Source organism: Leucoraja erinacea, chromosome 2 (assembly GCF_028641065.1).
Source record: "Leucoraja erinacea ecotype New England chromosome 2, Leri_hhj_1, whole genome shotgun sequence".
NCBI lineage: Eukaryota > Metazoa > Chordata > Chondrichthyes > Rajiformes > Rajidae > Leucoraja > Leucoraja erinaceus.
The window spans coordinates 81,808,616-81,833,581 of NC_073378.1; the positions used below are offsets into that span (position 1 = coordinate 81,808,616).

General features: G+C 43.6%; 1 protein-coding gene across 4 annotated transcripts in view; it reads right to left on the reverse strand.

The window, feature by feature from the left end:
- osbpl3b (oxysterol binding protein-like 3b) overlaps window positions 1–24,966 on the reverse strand; it is a 158,657-nt gene that overhangs the window by 107,194 nt on the left and 26,497 nt on the right. For all 4 annotated transcript variants that reach the window (XM_055659396.1, XM_055659404.1, XM_055659380.1 and 1 more), the window contains exon 2: window positions 1,073–1,301. In XM_055659396.1, the coding sequence (XP_055515371.1) occupies window positions 1,073–1,168 (96 nt within the window). In that variant the 5' untranslated portion in view covers window positions 1,169–1,301. The remainder of the gene's footprint in view (window positions 1–1,072; window positions 1,302–24,966) is intronic.

Sequence of the window (24,966 nt, forward strand, 5' to 3'; positions counted from 1 at the left end):
GTGTCCTGGATGACCAACTGCCTGACTGGACGACCACAATATGTCAGGCGACAGAACTGTGTCTCGGACATGGTGGTGAGCAACACAGAGGCCCCACATGGGGACAGTCCTCTCTCTCTCTCTCTGTCTGTCTTCCTGTTTACCATCTACACTCCTGCCATCTGCTGAGCCAATAAAATCATGGGAGACCCCTTCCACCCCTGCAACGGACTGTTCCAGCTGCTACGGTCAGGCAAACGCCTCCTTTGCCATGCTGTGAGAACGGAGAGGTTGAGAAGGAGTTTCTTCCCAGAGGCTATTATGACTGTAAACTCCTATCTCACCAGGGACTAACTTTTACTGTACCACTCTACTGATTTTTTTTTTTCCTTTTAATTGCTGTTTTTTTCCCTTTTTCCTTCCGCCCACAATATTTAATATGTAAAAGAATATGTGATTCTGCTCCATTATGTTTGTAGTTTGTTTGGTTGTTTGGTTGTTTGTCGTTATGCACAAAGTCCGCGAGCATTGCCACTTTTCATTTCACTGCAAATCTCGTATGTGTATGAGACGAATAAATTTGACTTGACTTGACTTGAGCATCCGAGGCTGAGGGAAGACTTAAACGAGGTATATATAACTATGAGGAGCACAGACATAATAGATAGTCATGACTTTTCCCCCAGGGTGGAAATGACATACTAGAGAGCATTACTTTAAGGTCAGAGGGGGAAAATTTAAAGGAGATATGTGGGGCAAGTTTGTTTTACGCAAAGAGTAGTAGTTTGACTGATCATCTGCCATGGTGGCATGGAAGGAGAAAGAGGCTTTTGGAGGCACACACATATGCAAGGAATGGAGAAATATGGGTTACAAGCAGGCAGAAGGGATTACTTTAATTTGGTGTCATAGGTCAAAGGACCTGTTCCAGTGCTATACTATTCTATGTTCTAAAACAACACATCAATAGTTAACTTTAAGGACAATTGTATGTGCGTGTGGTACAGGTGTGGCACTAAATTTTAGCTGGCACTAAATTATGGCTCAATGCCTATTTGGTGCAATCCAAGGGCAACAAGAGAACATACAGTACCTGCCGAACATCTTGCTTAAAAGAGCTGCTGGAACTCCGGGTTGGGGTTGATAGTTTCTGTGAGACTGTAGACATTTGTTCATCGCTGTTCTTCATATTATGGACGTTCACTGGAACCACTCGAGAAGCACAACTTTACGTGACTTTGCTTTAAAGTCAACAGCAAGGATCACCCAGTGGTTAATGCAGCCTGATCCCGAGTCTGTGGTTTATTGCTGTTCATTTCATCCTGGAAAGGAAATGCACATATTAAATGTCAAAATTTGAAAACATTACGTCTCAAGACTGTTTATCGCATTGATATATCTGTCAACATCCATCATTCCCAATCTATTTTACAATCCGGTACAACCAGACTGCCAAGTGCCCTGATGTACATTTGATCAGGTTAAATTGACAGTGCACTCAGTTGCCCTCCAGATCTCCATTTACAGCAGCCATGCCACGTTATGCACTGGAAACAACCTGCGCAATGTTATTTTCTAAAATACTTCAGTGACCAGAAGTGCACCAAACCTTGCAGATTCTTTCAAACTAATTTGTAAAAATCTCACTCATCAACAGAAACAGGTTTTTGCAGTTGCATTTTATCACAATTTAAAATACTTTCTAGAGATCAAAAGATGAAGCATCGTAATTCACAAGTTATAGGAGTAGAATTAGGCCATTCGGCCCATTTAATCATGGCTGATCTCTGCCTCCTAATCCCATTTTCCTGCACTCTCTCCATAACCCTTGATAACCATTGTAATCAAGAATCTGTCTATTTCTCTGCCTTAAAATATTCACTGGCTTGTCCTCCACAGCCCTCTGTGGCAATGAGTTCCCCAGATTAAAGAACTAAAGAAGTTCCTCCTCACCTCATTTCTAAAAAGTGCCCTTTAATTCTGAGGCTATGACCTCTGGTCCTAGACTCTCCCACCAGTGGAAACATCCTTTCCACATTAACTCTATGCATTTCATTATTCTGTATGTTTCAATGAGATCCCCTCTCAACCGTCTAAAGTCCTGCGAGTAGAGGCCCGGTGTCAAACGCTCATCATGTACGGCGGCAGGCGCGGGCACACCGCGACGCCCTGTGTCTCCCTTTCAAGGGAGATGCTAAAAATGCATTTCGTTGTCTCTGTACTGTACACTGACAATGACAATAAATTGAATCATTTCATTTCATTTCATTTCATATGGTAACCCACTCATCTCTGGAATCATTCTTGTAAACCTCCTTTGGACCCACTCCAGAGCCAGTACATTCTTCCTCAGATATGGTGCCCAAATTTCCTTACAGCCCTCCAAATGCAGCCTGACCAGCAGCCTACCCTTTCCAGCACCTGATAATTGAAAACTTGCAAGTCAAAATTAACAGATTTTTCCAACAACTAAAATATTTTTGATATCTGCAAAGTGAACTCAATGCACAGTATTCAAGATGTACAGTCTGAAACATTAACTCCCTCCATAGATGCCGCCCGTCTCTCTGCCGAGAGTCAAAGTATAGAGATACACAGCATGAGAACGTTCCTGCTAGCTCAATTGTCCACATCAAGCAATTGTCCAAACCGAGCTAGTCCTACTCCCTGTGCCTGGACCACAACCCTCCAAAACATTCCTATTCATGTACTATGTCCTTGTCATAATTGTACCCATTTCCTCTGGCGGTCTGTGCCAGCTGTCCTTTTAAAAAAATTCTCCTCTCATCTTAAATGCAGGACCTCCTCTCCCTGGTGAAAAGACTGCTATTCACCTTATCTATGGTCCACTTAATTTTATATACTTCTACAAGGCCACCCCCCAGCCTCCTGTGGTCCAGCGGGGGAAAAAAAACTCAGCCTCTCATTACAACGCAAAGTACAACTTGATATGGCCAAAACTGGTAACATAAAATCTTCTTGGAACTCTTTCCAGTTTAATGACATTCTACCTATTGCAGGGCAAACTGAGCTGTATGCAGTATTCCAAACGTGGAGTTAGTAACATCTTGTTCAGCTGCATTGTGACATCCAACTCCTGTACGCTTCACCGCCCTGTCTACCAGTGTCACCAACTTCATGGAATTATATAGCTGTACCCCTCCATTCTGTTCTACAAATGTTTCCCAGTACATCCTGCTACAATGCGTGTCTTGTCCCGATTAGTTTTACCAAAACATCACAGATTGCATTTAATTGGAATCTGCCATTCCTCTGCCTAACAACTCATTTCAGCCTTTTAACTTTGTAATATGATGCATTCAGGTTAACCTAACCCTAACTCTATTGCATAATTTACCAACGATAAAAGCTCGATAAAAGTTTAAAGTGAGCCTGCACTTCAGGCACTGTGTTCCATGCTCATAAGGAAAATTAAAGCAAAATATCCGGGACAATCTATCTTAAACCCCCACCCCCCCGAGCAGCACGCACAAACCTACCTGTCCTGATATTAAGTGAATGAGTGATTTTTTTATTTGAGGGAAAGATTGATGCATTTTTTTAAATCTACACAATGTGGGAAAAATATTAAGAAGATACAAAACTCTACAAAAAACGTAGAAATGTTTTGTTAGAACACTCCAAATGGGTTGTATTATGGTAGCTGTGATTGTCAGTGTCTTTACTTGAAACAGTGTACTACAGAAACTGGTCAGAATTTTTAAAAATAAAGATAATGACAGTGCAAAATAACATTTCATTTTGCCCTCGACTCATACTCGCAGCATGGTCGACACGAGGTCGTAGGAGGTATTTGTATCTCTCCTTCATGCTCGAGAGTAGTACTCGAGGCCTCAGCTAGGTTGCGGCGTATTTTTTAACGTGTTGAAAAATACCCACAAGTAAAAAAAGATCGCCATGGAAATATCAATACTTTTTTACTCGTAGGTTTAGTCGAAGTAGGTCGTAGTAGGTCGACATGTTATTCATAGGTAATCGAGGGTAGTCGAAGATAGTCAAAGGTAGTCGTAGATAGTCTTCAACATAGTCGAAGGGAGGTCGAAGGAGATTGGCTTCGCTCTCCACTATTCGGTGTCCAATTTTCCCAAAGCTAGTCGAAGTTAGGCTTCAACATAGTCGAAGGAGCTCGAAGGAGGTCTTCTACATAGTCAAAGGATGTCTTCAACATGGCAGTTTTTCAAACTCACCTAAACTCTTCTAAACTCGCCAATTAGGTTGCCGCAGTGGGACAGACCCTTATCGTGTGCAGCTTGTCGCAGTAATTTTATGCACAGTGGAATTGCATGGGGATTGGCAAGGGGTTCTGGAATGTTTTCATGTGCCCTTGAGTTTTACAGCCTGAACCATGACAAATATGAAGATAAGGAATGGTGATACTAGCATTTCCCATTATTTACTGCCAAAATTGTCTTGAGGATAGAAACATAGAAACATAGAAATTAGGTGCAGGAGTAGGCCATTCGGCCCTTCGAGCCTGCACCGCCATTCAATATGATCATGGCTGATCATCCAACTCAGTATCCCGTACCTGCCTTCTCTCCATACCCTCTGATCCCCTTGGTCACAAGGGCCACATCTAACTCCCTCTTAAATATAGCCAATGAACTGGCCTCAACTACCCTCTGTGGCAGAGAGTTCCAAAGATTCACCACTCTGTGTGAAAAAAGTTCTCCTCATCTCGGTTTTAAAGGATTTCCCCCTTATCCTTAAGCTGTGACCCCTTGTCCTGGACTTCCCCAACATCGGGAACAATCTTCCTGCATCTAGCTGGAATCTAGGATAGAATGCAATGGTGGAGGATTGCTATAGCCATCAGTAAACAACATCAGAGTTGGTACTATTATTATTTATAATATGTTTACAGGGGAAACAAAAATCACTGTTGTTGTTCATAGTGAGGCTGCAGAATTATGTTGATCGTGTGGTAAATTCAGCAAGGCATTGGCAGATAAAATATAATCCTCTTGTGTATGTGGTGAATTCTGGTGGAAAAAAAATTGTAAAAAAACTACATGCTGCAACAATCAGGAACAAAGGAGGACGCATTAGATGGTAGACATTACTTCAAAATTTTGACTCAAAGACAGTGAAAGTCACTAAGGATGGCAGGAGGCTTGGAGTTCAACTTCCAGGTGGTGGTGTTACAATATTTTTGCTGCCATTCTTTTTCTATCTGATAGAAGTGGGATTGGTACGTGTTGCCAGGTCTTTTGGCGAGTTGCTGCATTGCATCAGCACGTAGTACAAAACTGCTGTTACTGTGCATTGATGAAGTGAGCGAATGATGGTGGATGGGGTGTCTATCAAGTGGGCTACCCTGTCTTGTGTGATGGAGCTTTGAGTGTTGTTGAAACTGCATTCATCCAGGCTAAGAACCATGATGGCATGGGATGCTACAGATTGTGCTAGTGATAGGAATTAGTAGAGATAGATACTTGATAATTGGTATGGGCAAGGTGGGCTGATGAGACTTAACTGACTACAGTGCTGTTTTTGTACACAAAAAGGTGCCAGCATGCCTAACATTCCTTGCTGTTGGTGTCAATGGCAGATTGTCGTCCTAAAAGCTGCTTAAGCTGTTTAAGGACCTGACTGTCTAATTTAACTTACATATTTTAAAATGTAAGAGATGCCAATACAGTATATCAGCACCTGCCATTACAAGAAAAGCATGATGAGTGGACGTCACGGTGCCTAGGGTTCAGCAGAAATGCCTGAACTCGAGCAAAAGAGGGGAATTAGTTTCTGCCCTTTGCCGCCATCCTCACCAACAATCATTGGCCATTTGAACTTTGTGTAGACTGTAGACAGCCATTGAACCAAATCTCAGATCATTGCAATCGTTGGAACTTATCCCCTGCTTAGCCTTGCAATTGTTGTACACCCCACCTGTGGTCACCCGTAACCATCAGTATAGCATTGGTGTTATGCAGCAGTGTGCTGCATTCATTTGTCTACAAATGGATTTGTTTCAAATGCAGTTTCTCTTTGCACATCAGTATATATGTGAACACAACATCTTACAACTAAACATTAAGCTTATTACTGTAATGTCCAGCAGTCAAACATGATAGAAAATATACAACAATTGTAGGAACCATCTACTAGAGTTAGATATAGTACTCTCTCAGTTAGGCTACATTCATAGAAACATAGAAAATAGGTTCTTCAAGCCAGCACCATCATTCAATATAATCATAGGTGATCATCCAAAATCAGTACACCGTTCTGGCTCTCTCCCCATATCCCTCCATTCGATTGGCCCTAAGAGCTAAATCTAACTCTCTTGAAAATTATCTGAATAATTAAAAGTCAAGCAGGGCATATATTGGCACACCCACAATTTGAATGTTTCCCCATGCATTTTAGCTCAAAAAGATTTGCACAAGTATTATTGGAAGAGAAAAAGGAGAGGAAGTAAACAGAATGTCTGTAATCAAGCGGTTTCCTCTTCAATCATTGAAAATATGCAGTGACAGAGAGAGTATGATGAATTAAGAACCAAAATGGATACAGAAAGAGAAATTTCCCACCAAGTTTTTCTAATAGTCTAACAAACCGCTTCACAAACTAGCAATGGCGCAACAATTACAATCTGGAGATCTGAGGAAGTCAGTGCGTCGAGTAGCATCTGTCGATGCTTTTGGTTGAGACCCTTCCTCTGGTCATCAATTCCCCCTTCCACCTATATGTGCCTAGCTCAAAAGGTAAAGGAGTTTGAGCATGTGGACCTATGATGTTTTGAGTTATAGCGATGGGTAAATAGGCAAAATTATTCAAGATGGTATTATCCTTGACGGTGTTATAGATGATGACATCTATAAATGTAGAAAACAAAATGTTAATTGGAGCAGAGGGAGGTTCCCCGAAATACTGACTGTACAGCTGGAAGTTGGAAAACTGCCATGGAGACAGGCAACGATGCTATTATTTACACCTGCAGTTTCCATTAACAAAGTTGTAGTGGAAATAAAATCTCAAAGTGCTGCAAAAACATACAGCAACTGAATATAGATTTTGAAATCACGATGTGCATACATGTTTAACACCAATATCAAGAGATGTTACTTTTGGCCAAATATTCCATGCAACTAAAACCAAAATCACAGTAGAAATCCATTAAAGAAATTAAAAAATATATACCCATGGCAACAGAACAAGGTACAAAATGGACTCCTGAGGTTTCAATTACAATTAAACACAAAGTACGTGCTATAACACCAGGATAAGCACTCAACTAAGAAAAGCATGCACAAAGCCAAGGTATTATCTAAACTGATTATACCAATTTATGCTAAGGACAATAACTAACTCCATATGTAATAAACAGCAACCTACATTGTTTTAAACTGATCATGTAGATGCAAGTATATCATTGGGGTTATCAAGTGAGCATCTCTCTTTATTGGTGTTTCGTTGAGTTAGCCCCACGACACCTAAGGAAGGCTCAACAGTTAGTTCTGGCGCTCCAGACCCCCCCCCCCCCCCCCCCCAAATGCTGAAACTATCATCACTCGCGATGCAAGAGTTTCTTGCCCAGAGTAGGTGAATCAAAGACCAGGTGACATAGGTTTAAGGCGAAACATAGAAAATAGGTGCAGGAGGAGGCCATTTGGCCCTTCGAGCCAGCACCGCCATTCATTGTGATCATGGCTGATCATCCACAATCAGTAACCCCATATCCTTTGATTCTGCTCGCCCGAGAGCTCTATCTAACTCTCTTTTAAATTAATCCAGTGAATTGGCCTCTTCCGAGGCAGAGAATTCCACAAATTCACAACTCTCTGGGTGAAAAGGTTTTTCTCATCTCAGTTTTAAATGGCCTCAACTTTATTATTAGACTGTGGCCCCTGGTTCTGGACTCCCCCAGCATTGAAAATATTCCGTGGATTAACCTTGTGAACCTACGCTGCACTGCCTCAATAGCAAGGATGTCCTTCCTCAAATTAGGAGACCTAAACAGCACATAATACTCCTGATGTGGGCTCACCGCGGCCCTGTACAACTGCAGACCTCTTTATTCCTCTACTAAAAAAATCTTCTCGTTCTGAAGGCCAACAAGCCTTCTTCACTGCCTGCTTTACCTGAAACCTCCCAGCATCCTCTTGGCAGTTCACACTGCCACCCAGCTTTGTGTCATCTGCAAATTTGCTGGCGTTAATTTTACTTCCATCATCTAAATCATTAATCGATTGTAAATAGTAGCGGCCCCAGCAGCACTCCACTCGCCACTCTGACAGGGACCCGTTTATTCCTACTTTGTTTCCTGTCTGCCAACCAGTTCTCTATCCAGGTCAATACCCTATCCTCAATACCATGTGCTCTAATTTTGCGCACTAATCTCCTGTGTGGGGACCTTATCAAAAGGTTCCTGAAAGTCCAGATTCACTACATCCACTGGCACTCCTTCATCCATTCTACTTGTCACATCCTCAAAACAAATCCAGTAGATTAGTCAAGCAGGATTTCCCCTTTCATAAATCCATGCTGACTTGGACCAATCCTTTTACCCCTATCCAAATGCACCGTTAGCTCTTTAATAATAGACTCCAGCATCTTCCCCAAGAACGATGTCAGGCTAAACAGGGCTCGAAATTAACGGTTGCCTGGTTGCCAATGGCCACCTAAAGTCCCGCCGGGCAACCTAATTTTGCCCAGCTTGGCCCCCCCCTATCTCTCTCTCTCTGTCACTCTCCATCTCCACCCGCCATCCGTGTCCGGGGCCACCGAGTCTCCCCCCTCCCCCCCCCCCCCCCCCCCCCCCCCCCCCGGGAAACAGACCCAACGGTATAACAATAAAAAACAGACCCAACGGTATAACAATAAAAATATATCTGTGTGTGTGTGTGTGTGTGTGTGTGTGTGTGTGTGTGTGTGTGTGCGTGTGTGTGTGTGTGTGTGTGTGTGTGTGTGTGTGTGTGTGTGTGTGTGTGTGTGTGCCCACCCACACACACAATTCCCCTCCTGGGATTAATAAAGTTCTATTGTATAGTATTGTGTGTGTGGGAAAGAACTGCAGATGCTGGTTCAAAGCAAAGATAGACACAAAAAGCTGGAGTAATTCAACAGGTCAGACGGAATCTCTGGACAAAAGGAAAATATTACGTTTTGGGTTGGGTCTGAAAAAGGTTCCTGCACACCTTTGGAATGTGGAAGGAAACAAGAGCACCCGGAGAAAACCCATGCGATCAACGGAAAAAGGAGCAAACTCCTTACAGACAGCACCCATATTCAGAATCAATTCCGGGTCTCTGGCACTTTTAGGCAGCAACTTTATGTCCAATGTACTGCCCCATAGTCTTGAACTGAATTAAAACATACAGTAGCTGTAAAGGGGGACATAGTGTGACTTAGGGATTTAAGACTGAAAATGGATAGTTTATTTTTTTTTGTAACCAAAGTTATCAACGTATAATTTTTTGAGTGTTGAAAAACAAAATATAGTGGCACAGCTTGTAGACTTGATGCCTCACATGGCAGAGATCAGTGTTCGATCCTGTCCTCGGGCACTGTCTGTGTTGAATTTGCACATTCTTCCTGCAAGCGTGTGGGTTTCCTCCCACATCCCAAAGATGCATTGGCTTTGTAGGTTAACTTGTCTCTGTGAAATTGCCCCTAATGTGTTGGGAGTGGGTGAGGAAAGTGGAATAACAGAACTTGTGTGAATGGGTGGTAAACAAAAACGCTGGAGAAACTCAGCAGGTGAGGCAGCATCTATGGAGCGAAGGAAATAGGCGATGTTTCGGGTCGAGACCCTTCTTCAGACTGATTTCGGGGGTGGGGGGCAGGAAAAAGAAAGGAAGAGGCGGAGACAGTAGGCTGTGGGAGAGCTGGGAATGGGAGGGGAAGGAGGGAGAAAGCAAGAACTACCTGAAATTGGAGAAGCCAATGTTTATATCGCTGGGGTGTAAACTACCCAAGCGAAATATGAGGTGCTGTTCCTCCAATATGCGGTGGGCCTCACTCTGGCCATGGAGGAGGCCCAGGACAGAAATGTCGGATTCAGAATGGGAGGGGGAGTTGAAGTGCTGATCCACCGGGAGATCAGGTTGGTTATTGCGAACTGAGTGGACGTGTTGTGCGAAGTGATCGCCAAGCCTGCGCTTGGTCTCACCGAGGTTGATCATACACTGAATAATCCAACCACATTTTTGTTTGGAAGAGGAAAGAAATAATAGAAATTGCATTCATTGCAACGTGTAAAAAAAGTTGAGATACTGTATTATAATTTTGCTGCATGTCATTGTGGTATATATCATGTCTTAATTGGTGAATATGTTTAGTTTGTGACTTTATTTGAAGCAGAAATAATATGTGAATGCTTCATTGAGTATAATTCCGACTGGTAACTACACACTTCGTCCGAGCACATTACCGCAAGCCATCATAAATGACCACCTAAACTATCATTTGGCAACCTAAAAAGCTGCCTAGGTTGCCCAGCCGACATCAGAGAAAAAGGTTGAGTGCCCTGCTAGCAGTGCTATAATTCTCCGTTTTCTCTCACGTTCCTTTCTTGAAAAGTGGGATAACATTTGCTACCCTCAAATCCACAGGAACTGATCCTGAATCTCTAGAACATTGGAAAATGGTCACCAATGTGTCCACAATTTTCAGAGCCACCTCCTTGTTTACCCCGGGATGCAGACCATCAGGCCCTGGGGATTTATTAGCCTTCAGTCCCATCAGTCTACCCAATACTATTTCTCACCTGATGCAAATTTCTTTCAGTTACTCTGTCCTCAAGTACATCTGGGAAATTGGTTCTGTCTTCACTAAGGACGACACAAACAAAGTACCTGTTCAACTCTTGTGCCATTTCCTTGTCCCCCATAATAATTTCACCCGTTTCTGCCTTCAAGGGACCCACATTTGTCTTCACTAATCTTTTTCTCTTAATATACCTAAAGAAGCTTTTACTGTCCTTCTTTATATTATTGGCCAGCTTACCCTCGTACTTAAGACAAAAATGCTGGAGAAACTCAGCCGGTGAGGGAGCATCTATGGAGCGAAGGAAATAGGCAACGTTTCGGGTTGAAACCCTTCTTCAGGTTTCAGCCTCGCCCGCCGAGTTTCTCCAGCATGTTTTGTCTACCTTCGATTTTCCAGCATCTGCAGTTCCTTCTTAAACATTTTACCCTCGTACTTCATCTTTTCACCCCGTATTGCCCTTTTTGTTACCTTCTGGTGTCCTTTGAAAGTTTCCCAATCCTCTGGCTTCCTGCTATCTTTGCTATTATGTTATACACCTTTTCGTTTAGTTCTATCCCATCCCCAACTTTCCTCGTCAGCCACAGTTGCCTCTTACTCCTTTAAGAAATAATCCTGCATCTTCTGGATTACGCCCAGAAATTCCTGCCAATGCTATTCCACCGTCATTCCTGCTAGGATCCTTTTCCAGGCAACCTTGGCCAACTCCTCTCTCATGCCTTCATAGTCCCCTTTGTTCAACTGCAACACTGACACTTCTGATTTAACCTTCTCCCTCTCAAATTGCAGTTTAAAACTTACCATATTATGGTCACTACCTCCGAATGGTTCCTTTGGTCGTTGCAGTCTTCGCGTCGGGAAGCGGCCGCTTCAGTCCAGGCCGCTGATGGATGTTCACCGACGCCGATGGTCCAGCTTCGCGGCAGGAGGGCCTGAAGACACCGGGCTGGCTGAGGAGGCCAGATATAGGCCCCGACCTCGGGTGGACTATGAGGGGGAGAACTGGGTATTTTTGGTGCCTTCCCTCACAGTGAATTCTGCTGTGGGGGGACGTTTCATGTTGATTTCTATAGTGTACTGTTTCTGTGTCTTTTTTCTTATTCTCTTTTTTCTCTTTTTTGATTTTGTATGGATTTATTGCATTGATCTGTTCAATTAATTTAATCAATCTCTGTAAAGCACTTTGGTTCAAATACTGGTTTTGTTGAAAAGTGCTATATAAATAAATATTATTATTATTATTATTACCTTGATTTCCCTTATTAAATCTGGTTCATTAGACAACACTAAATGCAGAATTGCCTTTTCTCTGGTAGGCTCCAGTACAAGCTGCTCTAAGAATCCATCTCGGAGGCATTCTACATACTCCCTTTCTAGGGGTCCAGAAACAACCAGATTTTCCCAGTCCACCTGCATATTGAAATCTCCCATAACCACAGTGGCATTACCTTTGTTACGCCAATTTTAACTCCTGCTGCAACTTGCACCCTATATCCAGGCTACTGTTTGGGGGCCTGTAGATAACTCCCATTAGTGTCTTCTTACCTTTACAATTCCTCAATTCTGTCCACAGCGACTCTTCATCGTCAGTCCCTATGTCACCCCTCGCAAGGGACCGAATTTCATCCCTCACCAACAGAGCTACTCCACCTCCTCTGCCCACCTGCTCATCATTTCTCTAGGATGTAGACCCCTGAATATTCAGTTTCCAGCTCCGATCCTCCTGCAGCCATGTCTCTGTAATCCCCACAATGTCACATCTACCAATCTCTAACTGAGCCTTAAGCTCGAAGGGGAAAAAATTTAATAGGAATCTGAGGGGTAGCTTTTTCACACATTGAGTCATTGCTGTATGGAACACACTGCCAGAGGAGGTAGTTAAGGCAGGAACACTTATTCTCCCCTAGTCCCATCTAACTGCACTCAGACCATAACCCTCCATTCCTTTCCCGTCCATATATCTATCCAATTTATTTTTAAATGAAAAATTCGAACCAGCTTCCACCACTTCCACTGGAAGCTCATTCCACACAGCTACCACTCTCCGAGTAAAGAAGTTCCCCTTCATGTTACCCCTAAACTTCTGTCCCTTAATTCTCAAATCATGTCCTCTTGTTTGAACCTTCCCTACTCTCAATGGAAAAAGCTTATCCACGTCAACTCTGTCTATTCCTCTCATCATTTTAAAGACCTCTATCAAGTCCCCCCTTAACATTCTGCGCTCCAAAGAATAAAGACCTAACTTGGTCAACCTTTCTCTGTAACGTAGTTGCTGAAACCCAGGCAACATTCTAGTAAATCTCCTCTGTACTCTCTCTATTTTGTTGACATCTTTCCAATAATTTGGCGACCAAAATTGTACACCATAATCCAGAATTGGCCTCACCAATGCCTTGTACAATTTTAACATTACATCCCAACTTCTATACCCAATGCTCTGATTTATAATGGTCAGCACACCAAAAGCTTTCTTTACCACCCTATTTACATGAGATTCCACCTTCAGGGAACTATGCACAGTTATTCCTAGATCCCTCTGTTCAACTGCATTCCTCAATTCGCTACCATTTACGTCCTATTTTGATTTGTCCTGCCAAGATGTAGCACCTCACACTTATCAGCATTAAACTCCATCTGCCATCTTTCAGCCCACTCTTCCAAATGGCCTAAATCTCTCTGTAGACTTTGAAAATTTACTTCATTATCCACAACAACACCTAATATGCAAACGTCCTTTTCTCAGTTTTCTGAGACATTGATCTAAAACAATTCAATTGCTCTCACTGATGTTGCCTTACTCACTGACCATTTCCAGCTGGTCAGATACAAATTTTCCCAGAGTACTGGATGTTATACTAATTCTGCAACACACTTTCAAGTAGTAGTTTTTTTTTTTTTTTTTTTAAACGTTACACTGTTTTACAATAAATTCGATGAACTCACCATATTTTGGGTAAATCGATGAACTCAATAAATTTTTGGGAGGTGGGAACCAGGAGGTTGATAACACTTGGAGAAATGTGAAAAACGTGGTCTAGTCAACCATGGTGCTGTAGTGCCACGTAGCAGAAGGCCTTGATGGCGTGGCCTTCCTTAGGCAGCATGCCTGTCTCACACGGAAACCCGGTTGAGCCTGGCCCCTATTCGTCCCTAAGAACTGGCGGAGAGGATGGAGTGAATCAAGATGCCGGTGGACACAAGCACAAAGGTCGGTAAGAGGAACTGGGGTCTTGCCTTCCACACCTTCGAGGTCAGCTGCAAGAATCGCCCCAAAGCACAAAGTGGCCGGACGAGAAGTGGTTCGCTGGCAGATCTGGATGGAGGCAATGGCTTGATGCCTTGCAGCAGCCTGAGGCTCAACTGGACTAGGCGACACTCCAGGAGAGGAGCATGCAGACGAGACACGAAGCATTGGTGGAGGACGCCTACTTTGCTTGGCCAGGCCGACCCTGCAACACTGCCAGAACAGGCCTTTTAGGCCAGCTGCACTTAAAGCAACTTGGACTTTGAAATTGAAAATAGTGCTAAAACCTGGCAACTCTCATATATGGTCTCAGTGGACTATTTCTATACAATTTGTACTTAATCTGGGATTGTGTTTGTATAATAATAATTTACTGAACTGTACGCAAAAAGAGAATTCCACTGTACCTCAGCACGTGTAATAAGAATCAATATTTCTGAATCGATCATATTTTTACTGTAACTGAATTAACGGTGCAGGTATTGTGGTAAAGAGCAGTAACTGTCTTTCTGAACAAGGTTAATTCCCAGGATGGCGGGACTGTTATATGTTGATAGAATGGAGCGGCTGGGCTGGTATACTGTGGTATTTAGAAGGATGAGGGGGATCTCATTGAAACATATACGATTATTAAAGGCGTGGACACGCTAGAGGCAGGAAACATGTTCCCGATGTTGGGGGTGTCCAGAACCATGGGCCACAGTTTAAGAATAAGGGGTAAGCCATTTAGAATGGAGATGAGGAAATACTTTTTCACACAGACCGTTGTGAGTCTGTGGAATTCTCTGCCACAGAGGGCAGTGAAGGCCAGTTCTCTGGGTGCTTTCAAGAGTTAGATAGAGCTCTTAAAGATAGCGGAGTCAAGGGATATTGGGAGAAGGCATGAACGGGGTACTGATTGTGGATAATCAGCCATGATCGCATTGAATGCTGGTGCTGGCTCGAAGGGCCAAATGGTCTAGTCCTGCACCCATTGTCTATTGAATTGCAAAGCAGGCTGAAAAGCTTATTCCTACTGCTGTTTCCTACATTATTTGTAATTTAGGATTTCCAGGGGACATCCTAGCAATGAATACAGTAAAGGGATAAACACAAAATGCAAGGTCAAATATCAGTATAGACTTTCAGATGGCAGTCAATTTGTCCATCAGCGGGAGATCTAAAGCCACCATAGTTTTATATCTGATGATAATCAGTCTTTAAGCACTGCATCCCAGAGCTGTACAATGACATGCATGTACATTGTTACTGTGCAGCAGTGGTTTGTATTGTTAGGACAGTAGCCTTCTAAAGCAATACCTCTGGGAACGAGACAAACATTGTTTATCTTAAGAGTGGTACCTATCGCATTTATTTTGCTGAAAAGTTAGGCAGGCCAGCTAGTACACTGTGCTTGCTTTGAATAACATGCAAGAATATTCTTCAATGTTACAGCTGTTCATTTTACATCAAAGCTCCTAAGGGGAATACCGAGTACCACAACACGAAGTAGTTTGCAGTAACAATTAAAACTTCTGCATATTGAAATCAATTCTACCAATATCTTAAATATTGGTTATTATCTATAGACCTATTATAATAGAGTATGGTTGTTCCTGAATTACTGCAGTCTTGATAACAATTATTTTCAGTCCAACTCCAATAAAAACTGATGGCTTTGGTGCTGGACTGACAGGTTTTCCAGACTATTAATACCCCAACACACTTTAATTGGCTTTTCATCAACCACACCATAATCATTTCTGGGAGATTTGTTCTTTCTTCTCTAAGAAAGACACAAACAAAGTATTTGTTTAACTGTTCTGCCATTTCCTTGTATCCCTTTAGAAATGTACCTGTCTCTGATTGTTTTTTTGGGGGAAAAAAACCCGGTCTCTGATTGTATGGGACCTACATTTGTCTTCACTAATCTTTTCCTTTTTACATATCTAAAAAAGCTTTAAGATTCAGTTTTTAAATTTCCTGCAAGCTTTCTTTCACGCTCTTTTTCTCCCCTCTTACCCCTTTGTCTTCCTCGGTTCTAAATTTCACTCAGTCCTCTGGTTTGCTGCTTCTTCTGGCCAATTAATATGCCTTTTCCTTGGATTTAAAACTATCCTTGATTTCTCTCGTTAGCCACGGTTGCCGCCTTCCCCGATTTATTTTTTCACCAGATAGGGATCGACAATTTTTGGAGTTCATCCATGCAGTCTTTAAATCTTTGCCATTGCATTTCCACCATCAACCCTTTAAGTATAATTTGCCAGTCTATACTAGCCAATTCCCATCTCATACCTTCAAAGTCTCCTTACTTTATCTTAGTGCTGTCTCAGATACCAGGGTTACCAAATATAATTTTTGTGACATCTTGCCCTGACTATCAAGTTCAGGTGCGGTAATTACACATTTTTACTATCTAATTACACATTTTTACCGTCTGAAGAAGGGTTTCGGCCCGAAACGTTGCCTATTTCCTTCGCTCCATAGATGCTGCTGCACCCGCTGAGTTTCTCCAGCTTTTCTGTGTAACCACACATTTTTACTAAATGTTTTGTCGGAGATGGAAAATGCTTTAATCTGAAAGATCCAGTAAGAGCGTGGGTGACAATATTCAGTGAAGAATCTGCCTTTCATCAACCCTTTTATGGAAGCTTTGCGCACCATTTCTTTTTAACGTTGGTATGAACAAAGTGGCTGCTTGTGACTGCAGAGAGAGTGACGGGTCAATGCTTGCCTGACACTACGCACATTAACCAAGCATTTTGTTCTTCACCTGCTGCAATATTTGTAACCTACGTACATGTAGCTCTCAGTACTGGAAACATGCCATGATTAGATATTAAAGTAGTGTACTCTGGAGAATATGCCTAGTTCCAGAAGGAAGCGAAGAAGAAAGGTCACCCTTTTATCTCTGTTGCAAATCTGCTTCCATGTGTGAAGACTCCCACTGTCTGCTGGTGGGCAAAACAATCTCAATTCAAAATCTGTGTGGAATTGTGTTTGATAATCAAGTGTGCTGCATGAATGGAGTGGCGGGGAGGGGATGGTGGGGGAGGGGATGTTTTAAGGAGGCAGACTGTAAAGTTGTACATTGTTTGACTTAACTACTTAACTCTTACACAAAGAAGGAGACCATTCAACTTCAGAACCACTGGACATTGTCTCTTCCGATTAATTCCACATTGCCAAATATCACTGTTGCAATCAACCAATTCTAGCAGGAACAGAATCAACAAATTTTAAGTGAGAGTGAGAGAGTGCTAGAGTGACTCAGCAAGTCAGGCAGCATATGAGGCGGGTGTGGACAGGCAACATTTCCAGTTGGGAGCGTCAGATAAGGGGAGAAATGTAAAGCTAAGGGAGGCAAGAAGGAAAGAGGTGAGAGAAATAGGTAGGCAATGGGGTAGGGGGGCAAGGGAACAGAGAATTTAATGTTCATATTGTTGGCATTGCTGTTCCTCCAGTTTGCATGTGGCCTCACTCTGGCGATGGAGGCGGTGCAGGGCAGAATGATCAGTGTGGGCATGGGAGGAGGAGTTCATAATGCTTAACAACTTGGTAGACAAGCGGAATTGTAATTGCCGACCCGTCGCCTAGACTATGCTTGGACTCACCCATGTAAAGGACAGATCAGGACCACTGAAAGCAGTTGATGAAGTTAGAGGGGGTGCATGGGAAGGCGGCAGGGTCCCTGGATAAATGTGAGGGAGGAGGTACAAGGACAGGTGTCACATTTCCAGCAATTGCAAAGGAAAATATTGCAGGGTGGAAGAGGGGTGGGGACACAGTTTGAGTGGGATAAGATGAATCAACAAAGGAGTTCGGATTGAGTGAATTTTTTGGAGAAAGTGGAAAAGGGTAGGGATGAGAAGATGCGACTGGTTGTGAGTTTGTATGGACATGTGGGAGAATGTGCTCGATGTGGAGGCTGGTGGGGATCTTTATCTTTGGTAGCTTTCAACCCAACAATATGAATATTGAATTCTTCAATTTTAAGTAACAACCCTCCTACCCACCCCCCCCCCCCCCCCCCCCCCTTACCCTTCTCACCTCTTTCCTAAATGTGCAATCTTCCCCACTATTCCACCCTCCTTTCCCCAACACCTATATTTCTTCCTCTGGCTTCACATTTCATTCAATTTCTCTCTATCCTGCACCCATGTATTTTCATCTCAAACCTTTGTCCACCAATCTGTCGATCTAAACCCCTTCGCCTAAATCCAGCTACCACTTGACAGACTTTGTCCCAGTCCATCCTCTTCCAGTTTTCTCCCTCCTATGACAATCAGCCTGAATGGTCCCAACCTAAAAATGTCACTTATCCATTCCTCCACAGCATGTCCTGCTGGGTTACTTCAGCCCTTTGTGTTTTGATCAAGAATCCACCAGCTGTAGTTCCTTGTGTCTCAAAGTTTTAAACAGGATCTATATAACTCAATTTTGATTTAAAAAGTGGTAGTAAACAACTAGCTCATCATTGTAGACAAATCTTCCCAAGTATAATTACTAATGGTTTAGAAATAGTTACATTGTTTACTTGTTCCTCAATTACTAATAGATTTCTGCCAAACTCTGGTCAGTTAACATAAATATGCACTTGACTAAAACTGCAGAGTCCTAACAATAAACTGCATTTATTACACTGCAGAAATAAAAAAATAAATTGCTGAAATTTGCAGCAGATACATAGACAGGCACCAGATTATCTTTGTAATTATTTCTGAAAGTAGTTCAGTTTGTTTTAATAGTGGTGGACTGGACAGTCCAGTTAAACAAGTTCCAATACAGTAGCTAAAATAGATGTTGTTGTAAAGCCCAAGGTTAAAATCACAGAAATGAAGCCACGCCACAAATATCCTTCATAAATTAAAACATTTAACCCTACCCATATTATTTGCCTCAAATACCGCAGCAACTAAAGGTTTTTTCACCTTCACATTCCTATTGGAATTTAAGAAAACAAATTAGTAAGAGAGGAAAGCTTTCAACTTTCAATTGCAGGAATCCAAATACCGATCATATTCAATGCATCATGTTAGCTTTGAAAAGAGAACTAGCCCATAATACAATGCAAGGAACAAAGATCTGATACGTTTGCCAATAATAGTTATAGGAGGAAATCGAAACAAGGCATTAAATCTAAAACTTCTGATATTTATAAGCCAATAGTTCCCTCAGATCTTTATTAAAATGTAAAGTTTATGGAACTTTGTTTTCACCTACAAAGGGAATGCATAACTTACAATACAGCTTGCTGGCCTCATTTTTTACTTTATATCCTAGTATAGACACATCAAGTTTGAATTAAATATTGACAGCATGTCATGGGAGTAAACCTCCTTACACATTGCTGTAGGTGTGGATTCATGAAATCCATTCTTGGCCAGAGCCCTTCTTTAAGCAACCAGTCTGCTACAGCTCTGACTCTTTAAACCAGTGGTTCCCAACCTTTTTAGGTCATGGCCCCCTTGGGCTCTTTAATTTTTTTGTGCCCCCCCGACATTATTAGCGGAAAAAAAGTGGCCACCTTCATTGAACCTGTGGCCCACTAAATCCCCAAATTTTTCTGTGGCCCCCCTGAAATTTGCTATGGCCCAAATGGCCCCAGGTTGGGAATCACTGCTTTAAACCTATTGGTATTCCTTTCCTTCCATCCAAATCAAAGCAATAAATCTCAGGACTTTTTCCTATGTTTATTTTTATCAGTGTTTCAAAATGTGGTCACAGGTGTGTCTGTTGCAAGGAAAGGAAATGTCACGCAGGCCTTTGAACTGTGCGGCTGGAGTATTTCAGGGGGTATTGAAATGTTAGCCTTAAGGGCCTGTCCCACTTTCACAACATTTTTTACTCGTGGACATTTTTCATCATGCTAGAAAAACGCCCCAACCAACTTGATGCTACGAGTACCTATGACTAGCATCACGACCTACCTACGACCTTCTATGACCTCGTGACGACCATGCTGCGAGTATGAGTGCGAGACCACCAGGGACGCCGGGCAGATGGCTGTCCTGCCAGCAGTCTGTTCATATTTTCTTTCTTTGTGTTATTTTTTAGTTTGTTAAAAGTTTGTTTTAGAAACATAGAAATTAGGTGTAGGCCATTCGGCCCTTCGAGCCTGCACCGCCATTCAATATGATCATGGCTGATCATCCAACTCAGTATCCCGTACCTGCCTTCTCTCCATACCCCCTGATCCCCTTAGCCACAAGGGCCACATCTAACTCCCTCTTAAATATAGCCAATGAACTGGCCTCAACTACCCTCTGTGGCAGAGAGTTCCAGAGATTCACCCCTCTCTGCGTGAAAAAAAGCAAAAAAGTTTTAATGGTCTTCGGTTTGTTTTATGTGGGGGGAGGGGATCGGGGGAAACTTTATTTCAGGTTCTTACCTTCCCAGAGATGTGATCAATTGTCGGATCACATTCTCCGGGCTCTGCGGCCTACCATTGCTGGAGCTGGAAGCCGCCTTGGACTGTCGTGAGCCCCACCGCGGGGAATGGACTTAAAATCGGAGCAGATACCTTGCCTGGGATCGCTGCCACCGCGACCACCGTGGAATCAACACCAGGGGCTCGCAGTCTCCGGGTGAGGCCGAGTCGGGAGCTCCAACGTCGTGGAAGGTTCGACCAGCCCTGACGTGAGGTTCGATCGCCTGGCGCGGGGGAGCTGACATCCCCCCCTCCCCCCCGATGCGATAGCGGACCACCTAGACACGGAGGGCCCAAACGCCGCCGGCAACGGGAGTCAAGATTGTCCCGTCAACGGGGTCTCGATGCCCATGACCGAGGAAGAACTTAAACTTTATTTTGCCTTCCATCACAGTGAGGAATGTGTAGGAGTCACTGTGGTGGATGTTTCAAGTTAACATGTGTTTTGAGTGATCTGTTACTTTTAATTGTTTGACTGACTTGGCCAATGAAATACCTCGTATATTGCAAAACATACATGGCGAATAAAGTGTGATTCTGATTCTGAGTCTAGGGCAAACTCGGTCGTGAAAGTGGGACAATCTGGTGCATACTGTAGCGAGTCTTTTAACTTACAGTTGAATGCAATATTTATGCTTTAAATTGGATTAGCTATGAATAAGGTTAGGCTAAATTACATTCCTAATTACATGAATGATCTTAGTATATTCATGTATGGAAATCAGATTATAATCAAACACTTGGCCCACGTTGACCAACCCGGGTCTTACTGCACACCTGGTACTACTCCTGACCCTCACTCCAGTTGCATACCTTCTCTCATTCCTGACCCCGAGTCCAGCCTTACACCTGCTACTTTCCCAAGTCCACGGCCACATCCTCAGAACCTGCATGGACCAGTTGGTTGGCATATTCGCAAATATCTTTAATCTCTCCCTACTCCAATCCAAAGTTCCCATCTGTATCAAGAACAATCATCCCAATGCCAAAGAAAAACTTAATGACTTACCATCCATTAGCTCTGACATCCAGCATGGTACTTCGTTAGTTGATCATGGTGCACATCAGCTTCAGAATTCAGAGAACCTTCACACACTGCAATTCACCTAGTGTCACAATAGACTTTTTCGGCACCAGCACTATGGTAGCTGTTTTCAGGCACTTGAGGACCGTTGCCAGAGATAGAGACAGGTCAAAGATCCTCGTGAATACCTCCGCCAGCTGTACAGCACAGTCCTTTAGTACCCTTCCTTGGACTCCATCCTGGCCTGCAGCCTTGCGTGGATTGATCCTACGCAGAGTGCACTGTACCTCCTGAGTGCTCAGTGATAAGGCCTGTCCCTCCGCCATGGCCGGGGTTATTCCACTCCTGGTGGCGTTGCCAGTTTTGAAGCGGGCAAAGAAGGTGTTTAACTCATTGGCCAGTGTGATATCACCGTGGGGGCAGGCGGGGCTGCTCTTGTAGTCAGTGATGTCCCCGACACCCTGCCACATGCTTCTGGTGTCCGCGGTATTGAAGTGTTCTTCCACCCTTTGCCTGTGGATGTCTTTGACCTTTTTTATACCTTTGTTCAGGTTTGACCTGGCAGCATTGTATGCAGACGTGTCACTGGATTTAAAGGCATTGTTGCGTTCCCTTAGCAGATTCTGTACCTCCTTGTTCATCCAGGGCTTCCGGTTTGGGAACATCTTTATTTGCTTGTCCACTGTGACAGTCTCCACACAGCAGTTGATGCAGGAGAGCACAGTGGATGTGTACCTCTGTACCACTGGTAGCCTGTTGTGCATCCTCGGGCCATATTTTGACCTTCTTTATTGCAGGTTTGGTCTTGCGGATGAGGGGTTTGCATGCAGGCTGTAGGAACAGTGAGAGGTGATCGGATTGTCCCAGGGATGGGTAGGGGAGAGCTCTATATGCGTCCTTGATGTTGGTGTACACTTTATCCAGCATGTTTGAGCCCCTGGCAGGGCACTGCACATGCTGGTGGAATTTGCGCAGTGCAGCTCGTAGGTCGACCTGATTAAAGTCCCCACATCAAATCCACCATCCCCGCCTCACTGGACTTTCATCAATTTGCATACAGGGCAAATAGATCCACAGAGGATGCCATCTCTCTGGCTCTTCACACTGTCCTGACTCACCTGGAAAGACAGAGCACGTATTTAAGGATGCTCTTCATTGACTATAGCACTCCCTTCAATACGGTCATCCCCACCAAGCTCACCACCAAACTCCACCAGCTGGGCCTCAGCTCGCCGATATGCGATTGGATCCTGAATTTTCTGACGGAGCGACCGCAGGCAGTGAGACTGTGCCCCCACCTGTCCTCCACTATCACCCTGAGCACCAGCACACCACTGGGCTATGAACTAAGCCCCATGCTCTACTCCCTCTTCACACACGACTGTTCCAGCATTCGACACCAACACCATCGTGAAGTTTGCAGATGACACAACAGTGATCGGGCTGATCACCAACGGTGATGAAACAAAATACAGAGTGGAGGTGCAGAACCTGGCGGACTGGTGCGTATGTAACAACTTGTCACTAAACACCTCCAAGACCAAGGAGCTGATTATCGACTTCAGGAGGTCACATAATGGAGAATATGCCCCCATCTCCATCTACGGGGAAAGTGTGGAGAGACTGCCCAGCTTTAGGTTTCTGGGGACTCACATTTCAGAGGACCTCACATGGTCCACCAACACCACTGCGCTGGTCAAGAAGGCACAGCAACGACTGTTCTTCCTGGGAACATTAAAAAAGACTTGTCTGCCCCAACAGCTGCTGACAACCTTGTAATGGACTGTTCGAACTACTTCCCTCCGGAAAACGTTACAAGGCCTTCTACGCCCGAACCTCCAAACTCAGGAACAGCTTCATTTCCAGAGCTATAGCGGCTCTGAACCGGCCCTGCTGAGTGCCCCCCACCCCCCCCTGGACTGTCTCCCTCGGATGGTCACGTCGCACAGCCACATCTGCACTTTAGTCTGTTTTGACTATTTTACTGTTTTAATGTTCTTTTTACAAACCATGTTCTCGGTATCTAAATCTAAATTTTATTAGTTATTTAAGTTATGACATCGGATGGAAGCTGCATACCAAATCTCGTTGCACTTATGTGCAATGACAATAAAATATATTATTATTATTATTATTAATAGATTCACAGCACATGTTCCTGGGCCTACATTCATCCCTGGAACATCCCAGCAACAAGAACACCCATGTCATTGTCTTATTTATTGACTATATCTCTGGCATCAACACAATAATTCCAACCAAACCCATTTGCAAACTCTTGGACCTGGGAGTCTGCAACTGGATCTTCAAATTGCAGACAGACACAAAAAGCTGGAGCAACTCAGTGGGACAGGCAGCATATCTGGAGAGAAGGGATGGGTGACGTTTCGGGTCAAGATGCTTCTTCGGACTGGTTAAGGATAAGGGAAACGCGAGATATAGATGGTGATGTGGAGAGATAAAGAACAATGAATGAAAGATATGCAAAAGCATAACAATAGTCTATTTCCTGTGATGGAGACTGTGAGATCAAGAAAGGGGAGGGTGGTGTTTGAGATGGTCCAAGTAAATTTGAGTGCAGGATGGAAATTAGTGGTGAATTTGATGGTCAACGAGTTCTCCATGGGTGCATGAGGTAGCACCGATGCAGTCATCAATGTAACGGAGATAGAGTTCAGGGATAGGGCCAGTGTACGCCTGGAACAGGAATTGTTCAACGTACTCTACAAAGAGGCAGGCATAGCTGGGGTCATGTGGGTGCCCATAGCTACACCTTGGATTGGAGGAAGTGGAAGGAGTCAAAGGAGAAATTGTTGAGGGCAAGGACAAGCGCCGCTAGGTGTAGAGTGTTAGTAGAGGGAAATTGGATGGTTCTGCGATCGAGGAAGGAACGGAGGGATTTACGGCCTTCCTGGTGGGGGATGGAGGTGTATAGTGACTGAACGTCCAGAGTCAAGATGAGGGAGTGGGGGCTCAGAAAGCAGAAGTCATTAAAGAGATGAAGGGCATGTGAAGTATCTTGGACATAGGTCATGAGAGATTGAACCAGTGGGGGATGGGATGGAGTTGAGGTACGTGGAAATCATTTTCATGGGACAGGAGCAGGCAGAAACAATGGGTCTGCCAGGGCAGTTGTGTTTGTGAATTTATGGGTAGAAGGTAAAAGCGGCCTGGGAGACTATAAAATTGGAAAACATCTTCAAATTGCAGATCCATGGACCACAATCAGCGAGGATAAGTGACAAAACCTTCTCCAAGTTAATTTGCATCATCGGTGCCCCACAAGAATGCATTATCAACACTTTACACTCACTCAGGCATCACAATTGTAGTTGCCGGATCTCTAACAACGAGATAGAGTACAGAAATGAGAGAGCGCTTAATAGCATGGTGTCAAGACAACCACCAAGACAAGTCAACAGAAATGAAGGAGCTGGTCATCGACTTCAGGAAGCAAGATGGAGTACATGCTGCAGTCTGTATCAATGTGAAGTGGAGATGGTTGAGAGCTTCAAGTACCGAGATGTAAATATCAGCATCAATTTGTTCAGGTCCAACAACATTGACACTAAGCCCAAG